Consider the following 24,727-nt stretch of genomic DNA (forward strand, 5'->3'; position numbering starts at 1 on the left):
ATTGACAACTTTTTGTTTTATTTTTTAAAAGGAAACCACCACAGCAAACTAAACTTACTGATGAATTGTAAACTTTTCCATTAGTGAGGTAAGCTGGTGAAAGGGTTAAAAAGAAATCAGCAATGGGTAGTTTACAAGTTGACAACTATTATAAAATAGTGACAGTAAATTGAAACTTTCTTATAAAAAACTACTGTAGCATGATATATTAAGCATATTCTTCCACAAGTACCCTGTTTGTCTACATGTTTCTAGCAAACAATCTCTGTGCCTCAAGAGTCTATCTCTATCCTGTCACATTCTGTCAAGGACATTGCAAAGGATAATTTCTGACGCAGTTCCCCAAAACACTATCAACTTTCTACTGTTTTAAAATAAATTTGTCATTACCTTCCTAATAAAGCAGGTTAGCTTATAAAGATGTACTGCACACTACCATGAGGAGAAAGAAAGCAGGATTATTTTATTATTAACAAATAATTATTATTAGCCAATTAGTAAAAAGAAGCTTGGTCAACCTATACTTTGGAATACTAGCGACCTCAAAGGCAGGAATCCTAAGATGACATCTCTCTGATGAAGCTAGATCTTTGTGTTTCTAGTCATTACTGATTTGATATATTCCTACTAAAAGGAATATGACTAACCAAACGACAAAGCTGGTCAACAGCTCAGTGAAACATCAGAATCTAAGTCAGGCAGGCAGCAACGTCCATACTTGTATCTCCCTACCAGGTTCTTCCCATGGCAAGTACTCAGTGGATGATCAGGAGGGAGAGAGAGGGGTAGATGGGAAAAGAGGGAGATAAAGGAAGGGGGGAGGGGAAGTAGAAGGCAGGGTAGAGAGAGGTACAGACACAGAGAGAGAGAAAGAGAGAGAGAGAGAGAGAGAGAGAGAGAGAGAGAGAGAGAGAGAGAGGTAAGCCATAATTTGCTGCTCTATGGCACAAAGTAGCTAGAGCTCTACAGCTCAACCTTGATGGCTCCACTTAACTCTGCAATAGTGTCTAGAAGGAAACCTAAATCCCTAGCTAGAAAAATCTATTCCAATGTTGTTCTTCTTGCTTTATTATATTTTTTCCTAAATAAACTTCACTGACACATCCATGGACAGAGAAAGGTATCCCAAGCTTTAATAAAAATTAATATATTTATAGTATACTGCCAAAAACTTACCTAGGGACTTATTTTCTGCTGGCTGTTCTAATTCTCTGAAAGCACTGTATTTGTCTCCATGTTCTACAATGCATATAAAAAAGGCAAAAGCTTCATTAAGATTACTGTGAAAGCACACCACAACTAAATATATTTTAGAACACTTATCTAAAAAACTTAGCTATTTTGCACAATATATAAATAAATCATTACCAAAATAATAAACATGAAAATTAAATGTTTTATATTTTATGAATCAACAAATTTTGTTTTTACCTCCAAATGGAGCTGCATTTTCAGATGTCTTATCAACAGCAATTCCTTTAAATACTGAATATTTATCTGTTGAAGGTGGTGCTTTTGTTCCTGGAAGTGGTATCAAAGAAGGGGCACTAGAAAAAGGAAGAAAATTCCTTAAATGTTTATTAACACATTAAACTACTCAGCATTACCACAAATTATATCAGAGTTTGATTTCCAAAACAGAAATTATATTATTTTCTACAAAATCATTTGCATGCAGGTCATGGAAATATTTTGCTAATACAATTGTGATAATCCTTTTACTAGATTAATTTTACCTTAAAAATCAAGACTTAAATGCAGTAACCTTTTTATGAATACGAAAGTGGTCAGTCACCTACTAATTCTAACCACCTCTTTAAGCCAAAATAATAGATGGGGATGGGGTGGGGTGGGCATAAACAGGGGTGTGATTATGGCTATATAGCCCCTTTGATGCAACAGTGCAGAAGTGAACTGCTCCAAACATTGCACAACCAATCTGAGAAACTAGATTTTTAAAATGTGTTATGTTAACCTTATTATAAGTCAGATGCTTTAAAATGGGTTCAGAGTAGAGAGGCAGAATAGGAATGATAAGAATCAGAAGTTATGAAATGTTTTTCAATCTCTGCTTTTGATTGCCACTGGCAGAAGTTAACCCATCTGATATGAAATAGTAGCATTAATGTAATTTGCATTTTTACAAGAAACACATCAGTGGATTCTAGGAGTTATCTTCATAGCAAAACAACAATCATTTCACAATTAGATTAAAAGACTTTCACTGAGAACATATTTCTTACTGCATATGGAAAGTGGTATAAGAAGCAATATCTATGGTGGTAATTTTTGGAAGGCTCAAATAGAAATGACAACTGCTCCCTCCCCGCCCCTTATCTGACTGTGGAAAGCTCCCAGGAAGAACAGCCTTTACATATGAATGACTGTATTCGAACTCCACTTTAAGTCATTCAAAACCACACACAAACTATGTAAATGAATTTCTATTGAGTCCGGTGCCCCAGAGCAAGAGTCTTTTGGTAGTCATTTAAATCTTATCAGTGGCCTACAAACAAAATATAAACCCAGCTCTTATATATGCATACTAATGGTAGCCTACAGTGCTTCAGAACTAAGAGTGGTTGCATCAAACTATAGACGAGATATAATTTAATTTCAAGCTGCCAGTTAGATAGCCAACAAATGTCTACTTTGCAAATGAAATGGGTAATCATCTATACACCATAGATGGACTTCAAAGAAAAGCTTTATAAGTAATTAGACTAGAGCACATTGTACAAAATGTTGTTTTAGATGTTTTTATAACTGAAAAGAATTAATGCAGTAGGAAAAACATGCAATGGCATGATGTATTTTGTCTCCTGTGACCCTCTAACCACGGATAGTTTGTTAGAGCTCTGTGATTTCAAGTTGGTAAAATCTTTCTGCTAAATCTGACATAATATTAATTTTAAAATTATGTTCACTGCAGAATAAGGTAGTTGGAAAAAATAGAGCATCTTCAGGGTAATGAAGTGTTGCTGATTAAAACCAATGAAATGAAATCTCATTCAAGAACCGCTATGACTCAGTCTGTAATTTTATGCATATTGCAACCAAACAATTCATTCTAGTCTCTTCTAAACTCATTATTAAAAAAACAACTGGTAATCACCATGAAAGTGTTTATACCATTTACATATAAACAGATTCATTCCCAGATCTAAATAGGAAAACAGTAAACTTTTGTTCTCTACATAGATGAAAAGTATCTAAGTGTATAAGCACAGTATTTAAAATTTCAAGAACCATGACCCTTTCCACATAAACTAAAGGCTTCTTAAGAGAAGGGATCTAGAAAAAGCCTCCAAAAACTTGCCTTCTCCTCATTGCCATATTTACTGAAACAAAAACAAAAAGATATTACACTATACTGTGGTTACTTCACAATTCCATCTGCCTTTTTCATATCTCTGGAGAAGTGGACATGCTATTAGATACATTTTTCTTCCCTTGACTTCACAGATTCCATAGTCTCTTGGTTCCCTTCCTACTTCTTCATTCCATCTCTCTAACTTAACTCTTCTCTAACTCCTAAAGGTGAGAGTTCTCAAAGTTTCATCCTTCCTTTTTGGTCCTCTTTATTTTCCCTTACTATATACTTTCTTTCCTTGGAATTCTCACTCACTCCCATGGCTTCAATACCCACTAAAAAACAAACTAATTCCCAAATTTCTATTTCTAGCTTCAACTTCACTTGCCAGACCCAAGACCCACACATCCAACTTCTTCACCAGCACCTCAAACTTAACATGTCCAAAATTCAGGCTGAGTTCATAATCTTTCTCCCCAACTCTGGTTCCTCTTTTTGACATCACTCTTTGTGAGTGCTACCACAATTTCATTCAGTCTGACGTATTTGGAAGCTTAGTGTTGTATGACTCTTCTTTTTCCTTCACCTCTCATTTCCAGTTACCAAATGATATTCATTTTACCTGTGAAATATCTTTTACTTCCATTCCTTCCTATTTCACCATTATTAGCCTAGTAAAAGCTCTCATTTCCACTCATCTTGGCTAATAGGTTTTCCAAGCATTATTCTCTCTTCACTTCCACTTCATCCTTCATTCAATACCAGACATTTTCCTTATGCATATCTTGTCATGTTATTTTGTTCAAAACTCTTCAATGGCTTCCTATTGCATTTTAGACAAAGTTGAGACTTTTTTTTTGCCTTTTGGAGGGCAATTGGGTTAAGTAACTTGCCCAAGGTTACATGGCTAGTATTTTTGTGTGTGGGTGTTAAGTGTCTAAGGCCGGAACTGAACTCAGGTCCTCCTGACTCTGGGGCCAGCACTTTACTCAACTGCGCCACCCAGCCGCCCCTAAAGTTGAGACTCTTTAGCCTGGCATTAAAGACCTTTAAAATCTGGCCCCAATCTGTCTTTTCAGTTTTATATTACTCACTTCCACCTGGATTACTTACTACTAGTCTCCATATATGCCCTGTGCTTTTCTGATTCCATGCCTTTGCTTAAGCTGTTCCCCAAGCCTAGAAAATCCTTACCCACTCATTCACCCCCTCTACCTGAATTCCTACCCAAATCAATGATATAGCTGCCCCCGACTCTCTCTCTTTCCAGCAATAGTTGCACTTTTTCACTCATTCCCTTGGACTCACTGGTTAATGTGGGGGTGTTGGAATACTCTTTGCTCCCTACTGCCATTTTCAGGTTCTCTTTCTATCACCATCACTCTGTAATCTCTCCTTTGAGATTCACTCACTTCATATCTACTACCCAATCAAAATTCTGGTACCTGCTGTCTATTGAGCTGCATTGATTATCAATTAGTTCAGTGCTTGGCTTACAGATTTTCTTTTCTCTCGAATCCTGCCCTCATACTAGGGAACTTCAACATACATACTGATACTCCTTTAAACAACCTAACTTTACAGTTCAGTATAATAATTCATATGACCTATTCCTCTACCGCACTGGCTCAACCACTCAAAAATGGCTGACCTTGCCATTATTCACAAATACACCATTTCCATGTTTACAACCTTTGAAATTCCCCTATCTGATTACCATCTGCTTTGCAGACCCTGTTCCTTGTCTACACCGTGACCTCCCCATCCCCCAACCCTTCAGTTCTTTCCCAGGCCATCACCTCTGCAGTAGTCACACTCTCCCTTCCTTCCCCATCTTGACCCATTGGAGAACCAGTTCAGTTCTATACTGTTCTCTTAAGTCCCTTGCCCCCTTATCATATTACTGATTGTGCCCTTCTAAACTACAGTCATCACTGCCTTTCCTACTAATACATATGCTTCTGAAGCTGGAGAAAATCACAAATCCATGCTGACTGGGCCAACTACAAATGTATTTTATGTAATCTCAATTGGGCCCTCACTGCTGTGAGGCAATCCTTTTTTTACCCCCTAATTAACTCACTATATCCTGCTCACCAAAACACTTCTTCCAAACCTTTTCATTCCTCTTCAAATCTTTCATCATTTCCCTCCCCCTCCCCTACTCAAATGAGCACTCTGCCTCATCTTACTGAAAAATCTGACGTTATTCACTAAAAGATTCCTCTTCTTCACTCCTCCCCATCTCATATTACATCAAATCATGTAACATCTGCTACTATCTCGTCCTATACTTGTCTCACATAATCTCCTTGCCAAGGTCAAATCCTTTATATCCACAAATGATCCTGTTCTATCTTGTCTTCTGCAGATTATCCCCTCTATTATCTCCACTTTCTTATCTTCAATCTCTCCCTCTCTACTAGCTGCTTCTCTACTATGAACATGGCCATATCTCCCCTATCTTCAAAAAACCTTTATGTGATCCATCCATTCCTGTTAGCTATTTTCCCATATCTCTCTTCCCTCAACTCCTCGAGAAGGACATTTATAACAGGCGTCCCTACTTCTTTTCCTTTCACTCTCTTCTTAACTTTTTGGTCTGGCTTTCAACCTCACTAATTCAAACAAAACCGCTCTCTCCAAAGTTAGCAATGATTTCTTAATTGCCAAATCCAATGGGCTTTTCTCAATCCTCATTCTTTTTGACTTCTGTAGCTTTGACACAGTTGATCACTCTTCTTCATGATACTCTTTTTTCTCTAAGTTTTCAGGATACCATTCTCTCCTTATCTGACCACTCCTTCTCAGTGCTCTGTTATCAGATCTTCATCCAGGTAATGCCTGCTAACCATGAATGTCCAACAGGGTTCTTTCTGTCTTGGAATCTTTTCTCCTCGGTACTATACTATGGTATACTATACTCTCACCTTACACTTTTTTACTTGGTGATCTCATTAGCTCCCATGGATTCAATTATTATCTTTGTGCTGATGACCCTCAGAAGCCGGGGGTGGCGGCTACATAATCAAATTGGGTAGGAATTCAGGTAGAGAGGGGTGAATGAGTGGGTAAGGATTTCCTAGGCTTAGGGAATAGCTTGAGCAAAGGCATGGAATCAGCCCTAATCTCTTTGCTGACATTCAGCATTATGCTGACATAAACATTTTAAACTCAACATGTCCAAACCCAAACTCACTGTCTCCCCCAAAACTCTTCTTTCCTTCCTAACTTCCCTATTACTATCGATGGTATCACCATCTACTCAGTTACCAAGGCTCAAACCTCGGTGTCACCCTCAACTCCTCAATCTCTCTTAATCCCACCTTCCCATATCCAATCTGTTGTTAAGACCTATTGAATTTTACTTTCATAATGAGTCTCAAATACGCCTTCTTCTCTCCTTTGACACTACCACCATCCTGGTGCAGGCCCTCATTAACTCATGCCTGAACTATATTGCAATAGCCTGCTAGTTGGTCTGCTTGCTACAAGACTCTCTTCACTCAAGCCCAGATCTAACCATGTTACTACCTACCACCTCCCACTCAAACTCTCACCTCTAGTATTATTATAAAATCCTTTGTATGGTGTTCAAAGCCCTTCATAACCTGCCCCTACTCAGTCTTCTTATACTTTACATCTGACTATGTACTCTGTGATCCAGTGACACTGGCCTCTTTGATATTTCTAGATGGCTATCTCCTGATACTGGATATTTTTGCTAACTGTCCTCTTTGCTTGAAATACTTTCCCTCCTCCTCTCTGCTTCCTAGCTTTCTTCAAATCCTAGTTCAAATTCTTCCTTCTCTAGAAAGTCTTTCCTGATCTCTTTTAATTCTAATGCCTTCCCTCTGTTGGTTTCCAACTCATCTTCCTGTATATAGCCCATCTACTGTATGCTGTCTCCCCCATTAGACTGTGAGTTCTGTGAGAGCAATCTTTCACCTTTCTTTGTATCCTCAGTGATTAGCACAGAACCTTCCACATCATAGACACTTAATACACACTTAATACTTGTTTACTGACGTACGTGTCTAAAATAGAGATGGTCTTTCCCCATAAACCATAACTCCTTTCAAATGATCTCTAGGATACATACCGTGAGTCACCTTCAATTCACCTTTTTTTTGCCTTTATCTCAACAATGAGTATAACACTAAATGCTATTCATTTTTTTTCTTGAAACATTTCCCATCATATCCTGATCACTTCAACTGGACTACCTGGCAGCCTCTTACTCCTTGAATTGCTCTCATAAGCAAGAATCATTCCTTTTAGGTCTTTGTTTTTTTCACTTTTTCTGGAAGCCATTACAATAATGGCTCCTGCTTCTGGCATATCAAAATAATTAATCACAAGTTCAAAGGCACCCTATTCATTGGTGCTTCCTTTGCAAATCAATTTCCTATTCCACAGATTAGCTAATGTTTTTCACTATGTTTTCTATCACATGACTTGACTGTTTACCTTTCCACTTGCCCCTGAACAAATCACAAGTCAAATTTTAAAAATAAGACTCAAGGCTCATGTCTTCCATAAAGACCTAATCAGATTAACATAAAGATTTCCATAAAGACTTATTAGACTGTTCAGTTCTGGTCAACCTAATCATCACCCTGAAAATACTCTTATTTTAGGTGAATCCAATTAATAGAATTGAACATTTACAGTACTGATAAAAGTAGGATACCAATTTATTTTACATTTGTTAAGGCAATGAAACTAAGGAATTTTCAGACTACAGTACATCATATATTAGGCAGGAAAAGTGAGGATACTTCAGACTAAATTTATGAGGTACTAAGCCCAGGGAAATAAAAAAGGTAGTTAAGTTTTGGGAGTTTTGAGCATTTTAGTTATGGAAAAATTTCTGTGCCATAGAGAGGGCATAGAAGTAGTCAAAATCAGGTCTATAATGTAGTACTAATGTAAGGAAGGGAAAGCCACAAAATACTGCTGTAAAGGAAAATTAAATTAAGTGGAAACTACAACTCCCATCAGGTATAGATTACCCAGTATGACTACCATCTTAAATGCTCCAAATTAAAGACAAATGAAAAACATAAACCCTAAAGGAGTAATATTCTTCAGTAATTTCTCTCTTGTTTTACCGTGGGAATCAGTAGGGAAAAGAGAATTCATTTTACAGAAATTCATTTTTACAGTTAACTTGCTGTAAACATTTACTCAATCCAGTCACTGTGTACATATCTCTTTAAAGTAATAAGACTGTTGTTATCACAAGACATGAGGAGTCAGTTTCACTACTTTATTGGCATGTAATATGTTTACTGTGTATATCTTCTCATGTGTTTTCATTTAGATTAGCCTATCCTTCCCATGAGATTACAAAGTTCTTCAAAAGACAAAGAAATCATATCAACTCCTTAATTTGTAAACCCTCACATTGCCTACAATTGTTCTCTTCACATAGTATATATACATAATTATATACTGAGTAACTGATGAATCACTATCCCAAAGAAATGATGAATGATGCTGTATAATATAAACATACACAAAATGTTGGATATATGTACTAAAAAAAACAATGGTTCTAAGAGTTAGTCAACAGAAAAATGTATTTTATAGTTCAATGTCTGTTTAATTCTACATCACTGTGTGACACAGGTAGCTATTTTAACATGAAAACAGAATAACTAGGTATTAGGATAAATCAAAAAAGGCTTGGATTTTTATAAGAAAAAATGCTGAGATGCCAATTATTGTTAGGGTAGAAAGTTGAAAGTTTACCATTTATCTCAAATTGAAGATGAGAGACATATTTGAGTAGTTACCTCTAAAAATCTAAGTCCTGCTTTTTTTGGGTAGCAAATTAAACTGTAAAATGATGTTGTATATACTAGAAATTTAAAAAAAAACCCAAACTATAAACCCTCTCTCCCAAAGGCATTTATAAACTGCAATATATAAGAATTTGAAGCCATTTCTTTAACTGAATAGGTGCATTCACCTGCGTTAAATTAATCTCAAAAGCAATCAAAATAAGCAGCATGGGAAGATGGCCAGAAGCAGAAGTTTCAGGCAGGAAAGGTAAAGTGTGAAGGCCAGGAGTATATGTGGGCAAAGAAGGGATAATGAGGGGTATTGTAAGTGGGAAATCAAATTCTTTCTGAAATTTGAGATACATGTTTTATGCTATTAAATACAACGATGAACAGATTCAATTCTCTTCTACCTGCTCCCATGTTGGGAATTAGCTGTTTTTGAAGAAGCAGGCATCTCTTGGAAATCAGTAAATGAGTCATCAAGTGATCCTGACTTTGAAGCATCCTGAAAATCTTGAAAGTCATCTTCTTCTGGTTTTACTACCTAGATTGTAGAAGATGTTAAGTAAAAAGGCACCAGATTAATACAGATAAGCCAAAAATGCTAAACTATATACCCCAAAGCATTAACTGATGAAGGAGGTCTTATAACTATTCTTCCATTTTTAGATGCTCTTTGATATCAATGCAAACAGTAAAGCTGGTTTGAAAATTAAGACTCAATCTTTAAAATTAACAGGCTGACCTTTGAGTAGTTTATTAAAAAACCTATCCTTCTTGAACTAGGAAGAGAAATTCTAAATAATAGCTGTTGCTGGAATGATCTCTTCGAAGAAAAGGATATAATAATTAGGACCCAGGAAAAACAATCCAATACATACTAGCATTTTAGTTCAATTCAACTTAAGTGGTATTAAGTACTTAGTTTGTATATAGTACTAATGTTGATATCTGGGGGAAAAAATTCACTACAATAAAGTTCAGAAGAAAGGAAAAGCAAAAGTTTCTATTTATCACAAAGAATTAAGCATCTTTTTAGGTCATCAAAATTTCTTTCTAAAGGAAGAAAACCATATTTGGCTCTTTTTATAATACTAAAAAACCAAACTCTGATTAAACTTTAGTGCTCCTTTCTGCAAAGAAGTCATCCAAATTCATCTTTAGTTATTACTTGGATTGTACAAAGTACAGTAACTCTACTGACCTGATTTGCTGGGTAACTTGGCACAAAGCCACTGGAACCCTGGGCTGGAGCTCCACCCACTGGTGCAACTAGGTTAATACCCATGACTGGCTGTCCAATGTTAAGAGGCATAGAGACTGTAGGACCAGGAGGCATCATAGTCTGTTGACTCACTGGGGTAGGAAGAGTCATAGGAAAGCCACTCAGATTTGGGACAGGAGCAGTTGGGAACTGGTTTAATGTGTCAGGACTGATTGCAGGCACCCCCCTCTAAACAGAACAAGGGGAAAAAATGCAAACATCTTAGAGTTAGACTTAGATTTCAAGCTAAAACAATCCAAACTTGAAAATAAAGACAATGAAACATAGTCAAATTTAAAATCTCGTTTTCTATTTCAATAAGATAAGAAAAATATATTAAATAAAAACTGTATGAATTCTATCTTGAAATAATATTAATGATATTATTAATGATGTTTTACCTAGTCAGGCTATTTCACCTATATCCAAGGACTATTATAGGATAAAAGCCTGTTAAACTGATTTTTAAAAATCATTATTTTGGTAGAAGCACGACCTTCCCACGGTTCCGGCTTCCACCTTCCCCAATCCATGTAAAAAGGGGACTCTAAACAAACTTTGGAGCTGCAGAACCCACAAAATGACACAGAGAAGCTAACCTCCAGCTGAGGACAACCCCGCAGGCCGGCAGGAATCGGCCAGCACAGCGAGCCCAGCCCCACGCCAGAGGGACTCCACATCAGCAGCAGCTGTGGCCGTTTCCAGATTTATCAATACATAGATGCGAAGGACAAAGTGAGAGTCCAGTGCAGTCTGGACTTTGGGACCCAGTAAGTGGGAGTGCGTGGCTTTTACCCCCGGGGCAAGAAACCGCTGTGCCAGCGCCACGTGGAGGCTTCAGATCCTGGCCTGCAGAGTGTAGGGGGACCAAGCACCAGTTTGAGGGGTAATGGCTCTTGCTTTAACCTGCTTGGATCTGGACTGCAGTCTAGGGTGGAGGTCCTGGGGTGTGTGTCCAGCTTGCCAGAGCGGGTGGAGACCTCAGAGAGGGCACCCATCTAATACCTCCGGCAGCTGAGAAAACCCCAGCATTTGGGACGAAAACTCCCCTGTCTGGTGGCAGAGTCCTACTGTGACCAAAAGCCCAAAAGTCAAATAATTGAGTGGCAAAATGAGCAGGCAAAGGAAACAAAGCAGACAGAAGATTCCAACATTACACTCCTATTTTGGGGACAAGAAGGAGCAAGGCACAGAACAGGAGGAAAACAGTGAAGTCAGAACTCCTGCACCAAAAGCTTCAAAGGAAAATACAAGCTGGTTACAGGCCATAGAGGACCTTAAGAAGCAGATAAGAGAAGTGGATGAAAAATTGGGAAGAGAAATGAGAACAATGCAAGAAAATTATGAAATGAGAGTCAACAGCCTGACTGAAGAAAATAATACCTTAAAAAACAGACTGACTCAAATGGCAAGGGAGGCTCAAAAAGGCAATGAGGAGAAGAATGCCTTAAAAAGTCGAATTTGCCAGATGGAAAAAGAATCTCAAAAGCTCACTGAGGAGAATCATTGCTTCAGAATTAGATTGGAGCAAATGGAAGCTAATGACTTTATGAGAAATCAAGATGCTGTTAAACAGATCCAAACAAATGAAAGAAGGCAATGTGAAATATCTCATGGGAAAAACCACTGACCTGGAAAATAGATCCAGGAGAGATAATTTAAAAATTATTGGACTACCTGAAAGCCATGACCAAAGTAAGAACCTAGAAAGCATCCTCCAGGAAGTTCTCAAAGAAAACTGCCCTGATGTTTTAGAATGAGAGGGCAAAATAGAGGTTGAAAGAATCCACCGATCACCTCCTGAAAAAGATCCCAAAAAGCAAATTCCTAGGAATATTATAGCCAGGTTCCGGAACTCCCAAATTAAGGAGAGAATATTACAAGCAGCCAGGAAGAAACAATTTGAATATTGTGGAAACACAATCAGAATAACCCAGGATCTGGCAGCTTCTACACTGAGGGATCGAAGGGCTTGCAATGTGATATTCCGGAGTTCAAGGGAGCTGGGACTAAAACCAAGAGTCACCTACCCAGCAAAACTGAGTATCATGTTTCAGGGGAAAATATGGTCATTCAGTGGAATAGAGGACTTTCGAGCATTCTTGCTGAAAAAACCAGAGTTGAATAGAAAATTTGACATTCAGATACAAGAAGCAAGAGAAGCATGAGAAGGTAAACAGGGAAAAGAAATCATAAGGAACTTATCAAAGTTGAACTATTAACATTCCTACATGGAAAAACAATAATTGTAATTTATGAAACTTTTCTCAGTAGTTGAAGGGATTAGAAATATATATATATATATGTCTATATATGAGGGCATATGGGCATATGAATACATATGTGAATGTGTGTATATATGTTTACAGGTATACATAGATAGAGGGCACAGGACCAACTTAACAGGAAGGGATGATACTTAAAAGGTGAAATTAAGAGGTGAGAGGAATATAATGAGAGGAGATGGGGAGAGACAGATTGGGGCAAACTATCTCATACAGAAGAGGCAAGGGAAAATGGTTACAATGGAGGGGAAGAATAGGAAGGCAAAAGGGAATGGGTCAACCTTATTCCCATTGAATCTGGTTGAGGGGGGAGTGAAATACACACTAAATAGGGGATCTCACCCTCCAGGAGAATAGGGGGGAAGGGGATGAGAGGGGGTATGATGGAAGGGAGGGCAGGCTGGGGGGGAGGGAAGTTGGAAGCACCCACTTTTGAAAAGGGACAGGATCAAAGTAGAGAATAGAACAAGTGGGAGGTGGGATAGGAGGGAGGGAAATATAGTCAGTCTTTTACAATATATCTACTACGTTATTGTTTTGCATTAGCCGCACATGTACAACCTATACAGAACTGCTTGTCTTCCCAGTGGGGGTGGGTGGCAGGGGGGGAAGGGAATGAATCTGGAATTGAAAGTTTTAAAATCAAATATTCAAATATATATATATGTATATGTATATATATATATATATATATATATATATATACTATTATTAATACCATCTTACATGTAATTAAGAAATAAGATATACAGGCACTGAGGCAGAGATCCACTGGAAAAGTCAAAACGGGTATGGGAGAAAATATGGTAGAGAGCAGATTGGAGGTGGGGATATCCTGTGGGACTGCTGTTTTGGGGGGATGGGTGGGGGAAAAACGGGGAGAAAATTTGTAACTCAAAATCTGGCAGAAACGAATGATGTAAATCAGAAGTTAATAAAGCATTTAAAAAAAATAAAAATCACTATTTTACTATAAGTAGTAATAGACATGCTTACCATATAAGCTGTACAATATGAAAGTCCTTGTATTTATATGTAATATAATGAAAACTAAAAGGCACCAGTAATTATATCATATTATATAAGAAATGTACATATGTAAATATATATAACTGTAATGAGAATGTAAATTTTAAAGATCTTCCCTGGAGCCTGGGGTGGGAGGCTTGTTTTTCAGTAGATACTTTTTGATTGGCCAGTGGGTCCAAAAGGTTGTTACATTCTCTGAGCCAGGAGAAGGCTATATAAGCCCTGATGTGAGGCTTTGTTTTGGGGCTCACTTTGAGAAGTGTTCTGTGATTTGATATGGATTCTGGGAAGCCGTTGTCCTGAGCTCCCCGGCTTTGAAAAAACCCAGATGTTGAAACCCAGATGTTGACTGGGTATGGATGTAATGGTTGGACAGTTTGAAATTTGTCTACTAGATCTGTTTCTGTCTTGATAATTCTGTCTGTGTACTTTGAAGTTTGGGGTGCCGACCTTTTCCCCTGAACGAGGTAAACGATGTATGTTTGACTGATTAAAGTAATCTTGTTAACCCATTTTGAGTTGCTTTCCTTTGTCAAAGCAGATCCAAGAACCTGTGGTGGCAGCAAACCCTGAGGACTGCAGCTACAATAACACAATGTAATACAAGATATACAAATTATAATGTACAAAATCTCTCCTTCAGTTGGTTTTCTATCTAATTTAGGAAAAATATATTTACCTGAGTTAGAGCTATCATAGCTAGAACAGTGTAAAGTTCTTCTTTAGTAAGCTTTCCAGGAGTGGTACGATTGGCTAAGGCCCAAATTTGCCCAAGGGTTTCTCTGGGAAGTCCAGATGACATCAGGATGGGATAAAGTTTAGCGGTATCTATTCCAGTTGGAGTCATAGTTGTTTCTAAAATCTTCTTATATGCATCTAGGAAAGAAAAGAGCAGACTGCACAATTACAAGTGTAAAAACACTACAGATAACTAGGCATTTTGTAGTTTGTTTTGTTAACAGAGGTTACTCAACTACCTACTGCCTGCCTGTTGGCCTGCTGGTTGGTTCAGTGCTGCCTGAGGGCTAAGAATAGTTTTTATATTATTAAACACAGTTTTATTGTATTATAGAACATGAAAACCATTCTCAGTTCACAGACAATATAGAAACAGAACTGGGCTTGGCCCTGCTGTGTAACAGCTGATCCCTATACCAGATAGTAAAGGACAGCTAGACTGCTCAATGGATAGAGTGCTATGTTTAAAGTGAGGAGTTCAAATCCAGCCTCAGAAACTAGCTGTGTGACACTGGGCAAGTCACTTAACCTGTTTGCCTTAATCCAGTGGAGAAGGAAATGGCTCACCACTCTACTATCTTTGCCAAGAAAACCCTAGGGACAATATGGTCCATGGGTTACAAAGTATCAGATACAACTGAATGACAACTTCATAGTAGTAAAACATTTCTAATTAGGTGACACCACAATGTTATAATTTAATATTTATGCTGTGATTCTAACTTGCTGAGCTTAAAATGGAAAAAAATCTCACAGAACTCCAAATTTCTGGTTTTTGTGGCACAGGCACAGAAACAATATTCTTTTGTCTGGCATGGAACAAAGGATAATTTAGGATTTTTTAATCTATTACTGAAGCCTCCCATGCCATGTCATTAAGACTTACTTTGAGAACACAGTGTAAACTAAATAAACATGGACAGTCTCTTCCCAAAACAAATCCATCTAAGGAAGTCCTCCCCAGGATTTCATTAACTGGATAGGAAACAATTTTAACACATGACAGCTATGAAAATTTTCTGTTAGCAAATGTTTCAAGGGAGTAACAAAGCACATAAAATTAAATAATAACACAAATTTCAACAAAAGTTTAAATTAAATCTTTTATACTGTTGTAATGCTACTTAGTGCCTCTATAAATTTTGATTTTAATATTCTGTTGTTCCCTTTTACCTAAATAGGTAATTATAAAATTTATCATAATCAGATTTTAGAATGGTACCACAAGCATAATGCACTTCAATACTGGGAACAATGGATCAAAATAAAATGTATATAAAAGAGCATTTTTTTTACTAGACACTGAAAGATTAGACATTCTTAGAACGTAAACAATTTATATTAACATTTTAAGAAACTGACGTGTATATTGCATGTGTATGTGCATACATACACATACACCGGGGTTAAGTTATATATTTTTAAGTTTCATTTTAGTTGTCTAAAATGAATTAAGAATAATCTCTTATAAAATAGAATTAAATCCAAAATAGGATTTAGAAATAAAAGTAGACTACAGACAGTAAAAAACCAAAACAACAAAAAGACAAAACCCTAATGGCATAACTCATCTATGTTAGAGGTATTCCATGCTGAGGTTGTCTTAATATACTTGCATAATTAAAAATTCTTACATATTTTTGGAAAGAAAGTTTCAATTTTTGACATGTTTCAATGCAACATAGTACCATTTGGACTATTTTTGTTATTGAATACAGCTAGAAGATCAAACATACTTTTTTTTTAAAATTTATTTTTATTTTTTTTAAAGCAATTGGGGTTAAGTAACTTGCTCAAGGTTACACGGCCAGTTATTATTTCTGGGTGTGGTGCTGAGTATCTGAGCCTGGATTTGATCCAGGCCATCCCGACACTGGAGCCGGTGCTCTTACTCGCTGAGCCACCTGGCCGCCCCTAAGCAATTGGGGTTAAGTAACTTGCTCAAGGTTACACGGCCAGGTGTTTCTGGGTGGGTGCTAAGTGTCTGAGCCCGGGATTCGATCTCCAGGTCTTCTCAACACTGGAGCCGGTGCTCTTACTCGCTGTGCTACGTGGTCGCCCCCCAAACATACTTTTGAAAATATTTCTTTTAAGTTTGCTCATCTGAAAATGTATAAAGGTAATTTAGACCACTTTTATTCACTTGTGCTTTTATACAAACTATCTAGGAAGTTCTCAGGAAAAAAAAATCATGTGATACAATTTATAACACTATTGGATACGAAAAAAAAAGTTTAAAAAATTGGCTAGTGCTGTTAATGAACAAGCATTTGTTCACCATAGCCATAATGAATGACTGAATGAAAATAGCATAAAGTGCAAGCAGTATAATAGGTACTAAAGATAAAAATGGAAAGGTGAGACAGCACCTGCTCTGAAGGAGCTCATATTCTGTTTCATAAAGGAGGTTTCAGGTACAAGTCAGATGGAAAGGACCCATGTCAGCAGACAGTAATGAATCTTCTTTAATACTGTTTTCATTAATAAAACCATATCGTTTTCTGATGGAATCACTTGACAATGCTAAGGTCTTTGGTGATGATAATTTTCTTGGACTTTAGTAGCTGTGGAGGTTGGGGTCACTATTTTACCAGTGGAGGAAGTAACCAGGTTGCTTCTACAAGTGTCACCTCTTAAAAAGTGCCACTGGTTTTCAGGGTGCTGATGTTGTCAGGCCCCTTAGGCTTACCTGCTTGGTGGGAGCAATGAGATCAGCTGATGGCATTGGTGGGGATAGGGATGGTGGGCTCCTTACCCCATGATGATTCTTCCTCTTGATGATGGCTGTGGGAAATAGGCTGGGAGCAGGGGTGGTCACCTGAGGCACACTGCTCTTCCTGGGTTCTTGGGTTTAGTACCCATCACCTTGTAGGGTCTCCAGTGGAGGTAGTGGTCAAGGTGGTCTGAACTGCCTCATGTATGCTACCTTCTACTTCTCTCTCTAGATTCCTTCCTACTTTAGCTAGGCTGGCTTGACTGCCTCTTTAGTAGCAATTAATTGATGGCTGATGGGGATAGAAGCTCTGTTCTCCCAGAAATGTGGGTTGAAAGCAGGCCTTCAAGTTGTTTTGTTTTTTTGGGGGGAGGGGAACAAAGGGAGGAACTGCTATTCCTGAGGCTTTTGGTTTCAGGGTTCTTCAGAAAATAGAGGAGGCACCCCTCTAAATGGTGCATGTAATATTAACTAAAAGAATACATGTAACGTAACCTTATACATATAATTTCTGAACTTCCTCTAGCACTAAGTATATTATATTGCAGAGTAGGAAATTAATGTTTATTGAACATATGCATATAAATCAGTTGAGACTGTGCAAAAATCTGGATCTAGGAAAACCTGGATGGTATGGCAATGCTTCTGTCTTTTTATCATTAGCACCTCACCAAGTACCCTGGGCATAGCAAGTTCTTACTGTTGAGTTGAACTGATGAGTGAAGACATACTTCATGGCCCATTCTGACTAGTATAAGTCAAGGAAGATCCAGAAGGCTATTGATTGTTCAAGAGACCCACCAAAGTCTAATTTTTGAAGTCAGAATGAGAAGAAAAACACTCTGGACTATACCATTAGCTTTATTACTTTAACTGTTCTGTTAACTATATATCAGAGAAAATTATCTGGTGACTCAAATAAGGTTCCATGATACACAAAATTTACATATAAAATTCTGTAGGAAAAACAGACCTAAGAGGCCTGTTCTGATGAAGAAAAACTACACAGAAAACATTCAAATGAGCAAAAGCTAGATAAATGAGACTGCTTTTTTTCAGAGTAGAAAAACATATAGAATGAAATAGTACCAGAGCTTGAACAGGTTAAAACCAGGTTCAAAAGAAGCTTCAATGTATGTGTATTTATAATGTGAAAAGGGAAATTAGAGATGATAGTTATAACAGATCTTTAAATACCTTATCATGGAGAACAATAACAAAATGTTCCCTATTATTACTGTCAGGAACAGAACACTAATCTAGATGGCATATATGATGTGTAAAACTAAAGTCTTCATTGGCCATTCTTTATGTCAAAGGCATGCTCTTTGAAGATACCTAGTTAACAGCAATCTTTGGGTACTTTAAGCTAAAGCCAAAGTTAAAAGATATTGGTAAATTCAAAATATGGTTAAGTTTTTGATCTTCCAATTTTGGAAAAATGCATTATGGAATAAAGCAGAACATAAATACACCATGCTAATAATAACTACCTAAAGTAATAAGAAAAATTCAAAGAAAATGATCAGAGGGGATATAGAAGCAAGACATCTTTGCACTTCTTAAATGAGCATATACTTTAGAAAACTCCTAAACTGTAAATATTTTGAAGTTTCTTTCTTTTTTTTAAACCAGACATGATTTCATTGGGATAGGGAACTCCCAATGAGGAAACTAGAAGCAAATCAGCACCTATCCTGAAATTTAAAGAATTGCCCAGGGGCACTAACAGGTTAAATGAGAAGCCCAGGGTCACAGGGCCCATATGCAAGAAGCAATATTTGAACTTACAGAGGTCTTCCTGACTCTGTGGGTAGCATTCTTTCTATTGCCTTTATAAATACCACAATTAAAAAATCTAATTTACAACAGTTTATTTGAATGTTGTTGTTGTTTTAGAATTTTTTTATTGTGAAAAGGAAAAATGCAATTTATATGTTTTTAAGATGTGTAAATAAAGTGACACTATATTTAGGCTGCATTCAATTTTAATAGGTGCTGGGGGAAAAAGATTTTGAAAGTATTTTACAAAAGGGACTTTGGACTTTTTTTTTTACCTGGGACTAAGCTCTCATTGTAAATCCAAGAAGGTATCATAGGCTGGATTGGATCTTGTGAAGGGAATACACCCACACCTAGGAGACAGAGAAATATTATCTAAAACATAATAATAAAAAAAAGAAGGGGAAGAGAAATTCCTCTCAAATACATTAAAAACACTATGGAAAAAAGAGACTAGAAAAAGTCACCCACACCAAGAATATAACCAAGATAATTGTCTAAGCAACCTAAAATATGTCTTAAGTAATATGACTAAAAAGAAAATCTAAAATATACTAGATCAATACTTTTAACTATAAGGCTTGCATCATCCTTCATGTATTATAAACCTGAAAAGAAAACTAGCCAAAAATGATACTTTTAAATTATATATGTAAAACCAATGGCATAAAATTTTGCTTGCAGCATTTCCTAATGCTAGAAAATGATTTTTTAACCCTGAATTTGCTGTTGCAAAATTACATGTTTTCAGTTCAAACTAATCATCTCTACCAACTGCATCACTTTGATGTCTACTTCAAATCTAGGAATCCTGCAAAACATCCTCCAAAGAACTTCTTCATGAGTTATTCATGTTATGTTTCTGAAATTTATCTGCACAAGTTGAGTTTATAAAATTTGAATCTTCTATTCTGCAATACTCAAAATGTATTTTGTGGTTAGAAAAACATAAAATTCTCATTGGTAACTTTTACAAACTTTATATTTTTAATTTCCCACCATCCCCAAAAGAATAAAGATTGTTAAGAAAAAAACCAAGCAGGATATGGCTTTTATAAAGCTAGAGAAAAGTATTTTAAAATAGGAATGAATTTGATTATGGAAACTGGTTATTGATTTTTTTTAAAGTAGAACAGAATGTTGAAAGAATTCAGAGCAAAATCTTATAACTGCTGATTAGAAAAAGGAGTAAAATAGTACATATATTTTACGCAAGATTTTAACAAGCAAAATCAAGCAGCATTCACTTCAGGATTAAAGCTTAAGGTGTTAGCTTTCAAACAACATTTGGTTAAAATGCATTCATTTTTTTGTCAATGCTTCATGAGCTCACCACTCTCTTCAACTGACTGGTTTTGGTCTGAAGTCTTTTCTGCCTCTGCAATGATGGCAGCACCATTTACACGTCCACCTACAGCACCCCCGTTATTGGCTGTTAAACTGGGATGGCTCTTATTGGCTGTTGAGCCTGAGGTTTTGTGCCCAGCTTCAGAAGTATTTAATTTAATTTGCATCTGCCCAGACGTACTTAAATCACAAGATTTTAGGAACTTCTCCTCCAGGGAAGGGCCTAAACAAACAGCATGAAGTATTATTTATATTTGTAACTTTTTAAAAATGCAAACCCATTTTCCATCCCCACAATTCTTTAAAAAATGATTTCTTTTATTTTAAAAATGTTAAATACCCACAGCACAACCAGGTCACTAGATCTCTGATGGTTTTACTATAATACCTTCCCACTGCCCACTACTGGCAGAGTGTGGGGGAACACACAGGGAATAGGGGACAGGAGGGACATGGGGAAAGGCTGCTTTGGTTTTATCAAATAAAAGGTAAGCAATATTTTCATATAAGACCAATGATGTGAAAATAGCTCAGAAACTGGTAAAATAAAGGTCTTTTAAATCACAACTTTCCTAGTATCCTGGGTCACTAAGTTGGATATCTATTTTGATGGATGGCAGAATTTCTTCAACATTTATCTACAAACCAAGGGTACACTGATTTGCCTACGTTACTGTATTATTCTCTTTAAACATGAATTAAATTTTATATCATCTATATAATATAGGTATTGTTGATAATGCTATCTACGAATTACCTGTTTTCTGTATACTGTGTGAGGTTGAAGCAGTAGAAAAATAAGGAACCTGCCCAGGGGCACCATGTAATGCAGAAGACACTGGAATCTGTACTGGAGGAAGAGGCTGGGCCACAGCCTTCTCTGAAAGTAACTGGCCAACTGGGGTGGTGGAATGGAAAGACTGAAAAGGCTGGGAAGAGGATGAAGAGCCAAATATGGGAATTTCAACGGGCCCTTGCATAAAGTCACTGAATTCTTCTTCATCAAGAAAGGCAGAGGATTGGGAGACAGTTACAGTAGAATGGGATGGTGTGGGACAATCTGTAAAATGGAAAATGGCAATGAAACATACAGAAATGGAAATTAATGGAGAAAAAGAAATAAGGATGGGGCATATAGTTCCAAAAGAGAAATACTGAAACATGAATAGTGGAAGTAGAGAAAGAAATAATCCAGGTAACAATAGTCAAATGAAATTATATGAGTCCATAAAAAATATTCAAAAGGTATACTTGTACAATTTAATTGTGTTAGTTTTTTTTTTTAATGAAAAGGGACCATATGCTATTTTGCATCTGTGTCAAAGGAAAAACAAATGTAAAATTCAAAATGTCTCTCCTTTTCATGAAGATCTAGTGAAGTATATTTTTCTGAATGAAGTTAAGCTGTCCTAGTTAGCAGCACTTGAGACACGAAGGAGAAACAGTATTTCTGGATGAAATAAAAAAATCTACTTACCTGGTCATTACTCATGTAGAGTTACAGTGCAAATCAGAGACTACAGTCTAAATATAGTTAATACATTGTCCTCTGATGATTCAGTTTTGTCAGGATACTTAGGAATGCAAAATCACCATAAACTTACAAACATCTAATATTTGGTTAATCCTGCCTAGACTCCCTCCTAAACAAATCCTTTTGGGTAAGATCTGTGATTTCAATGTGAGGAATTTCCAGTGGAAATTCCCCTACTAACACAGACCAGGTACTATTAGGTCTTTAACTTAAGGTCACTGAGGGTTGCTTGGGAGTATTACGAGAGAGCCCGATTTGCTCATGGTGTTCCAGTCATCATGTGTCAGAGGTAAAAAAACTTAAGCCTTTCTCATTTCAGGATTGATCCTCTATCAACTAACTATATATCTCACTGCCTTTCCAGGTGTCACAACCATTACAAAATGATGCTTGCTTTCGATAAAATAAAGAACTTCAAAATCCAAGAAAGTAGATAGCTTCTAAAACAAAATTTTCAACAATAAATTCAGCAGAGTGAAGATGGATTAAAAGATTACCTGCACTAAAGGGAGAAATACTTAGAAGCTACAAGGGACAGGGATTAAAAATCAACTCATAAATGTCATTATGGATTTTACACTGTTTAAGTGTGAGGTTAATTTAAATTATAAACCTATTCAACATGGACATTTGAATAAATATCATTAAAAATGCTAAGTTACTAAAAAAAAAACATTTTAACTACACTTTGAATTATGTGAGTTCCAAAGACACAGAGAAGAGTTAAAATTTTTTTTAAAGTGGTTCACTGTCTGATGCTTTCGAGCAAATAAATAATAATCACATTCTGCTAAAAGTTTCTGCTTCTGAAAACAGAAATCAGTTGCTTTTTTTCGTCTCCTTTATCATTAAAGAGGTAATTGCTGTTAAGTATTAGAGCTATGGAAGAAAGGTATGATTATTGAATAAATGTTCTATTTTCAACAAAAAAGACAGTATCATATTGTACTTCCTTCTAGTCTCTCAACAGGGAGAACTTACTAGTCCAACCTCTACTTTTAAACCCCAAACTGTTCAAGGTCTAAAAACTTTAGTCGCCTTCAGAAAACTACATTGCCAATAATTGCCAGATTGTTCCCTGGGTAAAGCTGTTGAAGAACTGGAATGGGAATATTCATTGAAGACAAATTCCTTGCCCTTGTGCTTGGATTAGCACAAAGTGTGTGCTTGATACATGCTTGTTGGCTGCACTCCAGGCCCTGCGCTCAGGCGCTCAGGCGCTCTTTATAGACATTCTCTCTTTGATCAGTGTCAGTTTGTGTATTGAGGCAACACATACAAGAGGAAATTAGGGAGAGATGCTCGGCTTGTCTCTTTGTCTTGTTCTTTATGCTCAGACCCAGAGTGGCCTGTAGTTTAGGTTTCTTTCTCTCTCTGCTATACTGTTGGTTAATAAAGCTTATAACATAAAAGGAAGTACTCTCGTAGTAGGTTCTACAGGAATATACATAGTTCAACTCTTAGAGGAGACTTCACAACTACTACAAAGTCTTATTTATCATCCTATTAAGAGTTAAATAAGGTTCAATTATCTGACCAAAACTGTTTAAACTTACAAGAAACTCTGAATGCCAATTTACTTACAATGGAAGGTGAGTATCTTTCACTGATTTAAAGAACTGTATTATTGTCTGAGGAAGAGAATTCAGGGTTCACTTTTTAGCTGCCAGACTCAAAGCAGAAAGCATGATTCTGAATATTAAAAATGAGGTGAAGATCAGGAAGAAAACATTGTCTAAAATCATCAAGAACCATAGCTGATAATGCAGAGTATCTTGCTCATAATCGGCAAATCTATAAATTGTCCCAAGACAAAAGAAATACTTTTAAAACAACGTTTAGACTGACACTGATCATCATTTTCTCTTTCTCCTTTTGCTAATAAGTACCCTGTTGGAATACAGCAAATTTCTTTCAATTCTTACTAACTTCTGGTATTCAATTCCTGTTACTGGTATATGATTTCATTCAAAGACAATATTTTCTTCCTGATCTTTATGTGATTTTTAATGTTTAGAATTCTGCTATCCACTTTGGGTTTGACAGCTAAAAGGTGTTGAACTTTTATCTTCTTCCTCAAATAATAAAACAATTCCATAATCAGTGAAAGATTTTTTTTACCCCAACACATCTCATCCTAGGCCTGATATCTTTGTATTTTGGGTCCATCATACTTTGCTCACTTTCTACAAATGAAGATGGAACTTTGTAACTCTTCAGTTATCACAAGAGGACACAGTTAGTTGTATGCCAAATGACAAAAAATGTTTACCCTTATCACAACATATTATTCTTGAATAAGCTCAATCAAATTTCAAAATATCAAGGAATTAAAATTACAGGATGGTTGATATCTCAAGATGGGAATTATTTTTATTCCCAAATGACAAAGGGAATATTCTACCTATGCAGTAGGGATGTACGTTGTTTTGTTATACTTTTTACTATTTGAATAATAAGGAGTATAAAGAAATATCTATTCATAAAATTTCATTTCCTTTAAGGAATTTTAATAATGCTACAATTCTTATTTCAGTGCATCTTAAGAACAAGTCCAATCATATTCAGATAATGAACTCTGAGGTAACTCATAAAAAACCCCCCACTGTATAATTATTTCACAAAACAATGAAAATGAAATGACAAACTCCTTCATTTCACTCAGATAAGTTAATGATCTACTATAATAGCTGAGTTAACACACTCATTTACATACCAAAGACTTAAAATTAAAGTTGTCATACTGGTATTTAAGCACAAGATTAAAAACCTTCTTCCAAACAGTGTGCCAGACCAGAGTTTTTACCTCATGTAAATTTCAATGCATTCAATTCTGCATTTAGCCTGAAGAAAGAGCTCAGCTCTGAATCTTATCACACTTAATGGTCAATTAACTGACATGAGAACTACAAATTGCCATATAAGAAAAA

The 24,727-nt window shown here is 36.5% G+C and overlaps 1 protein-coding gene across 8 annotated transcripts in view; it reads right to left on the bottom strand.

The window, feature by feature from the left end:
* Positions 1-24,727, bottom strand: part of SYNRG (synergin gamma) — a 101,019-nt gene that overhangs the window by 38,466 nt on the left and 37,826 nt on the right. For 4 of the 8 annotated variants that reach the window (XM_069078120.1, XM_069078119.1, XM_069078121.1 and 1 more), the window contains 8 exons: positions 21,021-21,323; positions 20,250-20,486; positions 19,192-19,269; positions 14,363-14,559; positions 10,310-10,558; positions 9,516-9,649; positions 1,432-1,547; positions 1,177-1,239 (listed from right to left, as the gene is read on the bottom strand). In XM_069078120.1, the coding sequence (XP_068934221.1) occupies positions 1,177-1,239; positions 1,432-1,547; positions 9,516-9,649; positions 10,310-10,558; positions 14,363-14,559; positions 19,192-19,269; positions 20,250-20,486; positions 21,021-21,323 (1,377 nt within the window). The remainder of the gene's footprint in view (positions 1-1,176; positions 1,240-1,431; positions 1,548-9,515; positions 9,650-10,309; positions 10,559-14,362; positions 14,560-19,191; positions 19,270-20,249; positions 20,487-21,020; positions 21,324-24,727) is intronic. The other 4 variants (XM_069078126.1, XM_069078123.1, XM_069078125.1 and 1 more) reach the window with 2 other exon arrangements.

The sequence above is a fragment of the Petaurus breviceps genome, unplaced genomic scaffold (assembly GCF_028583685.1).
Source record: "Petaurus breviceps papuanus isolate PSGF00001 unplaced genomic scaffold, PetGlider_PUasm1.0 91023, whole genome shotgun sequence".
Classification (NCBI taxonomy): Eukaryota; Metazoa; Chordata; class Mammalia; order Diprotodontia; family Petauridae; genus Petaurus; species Petaurus breviceps.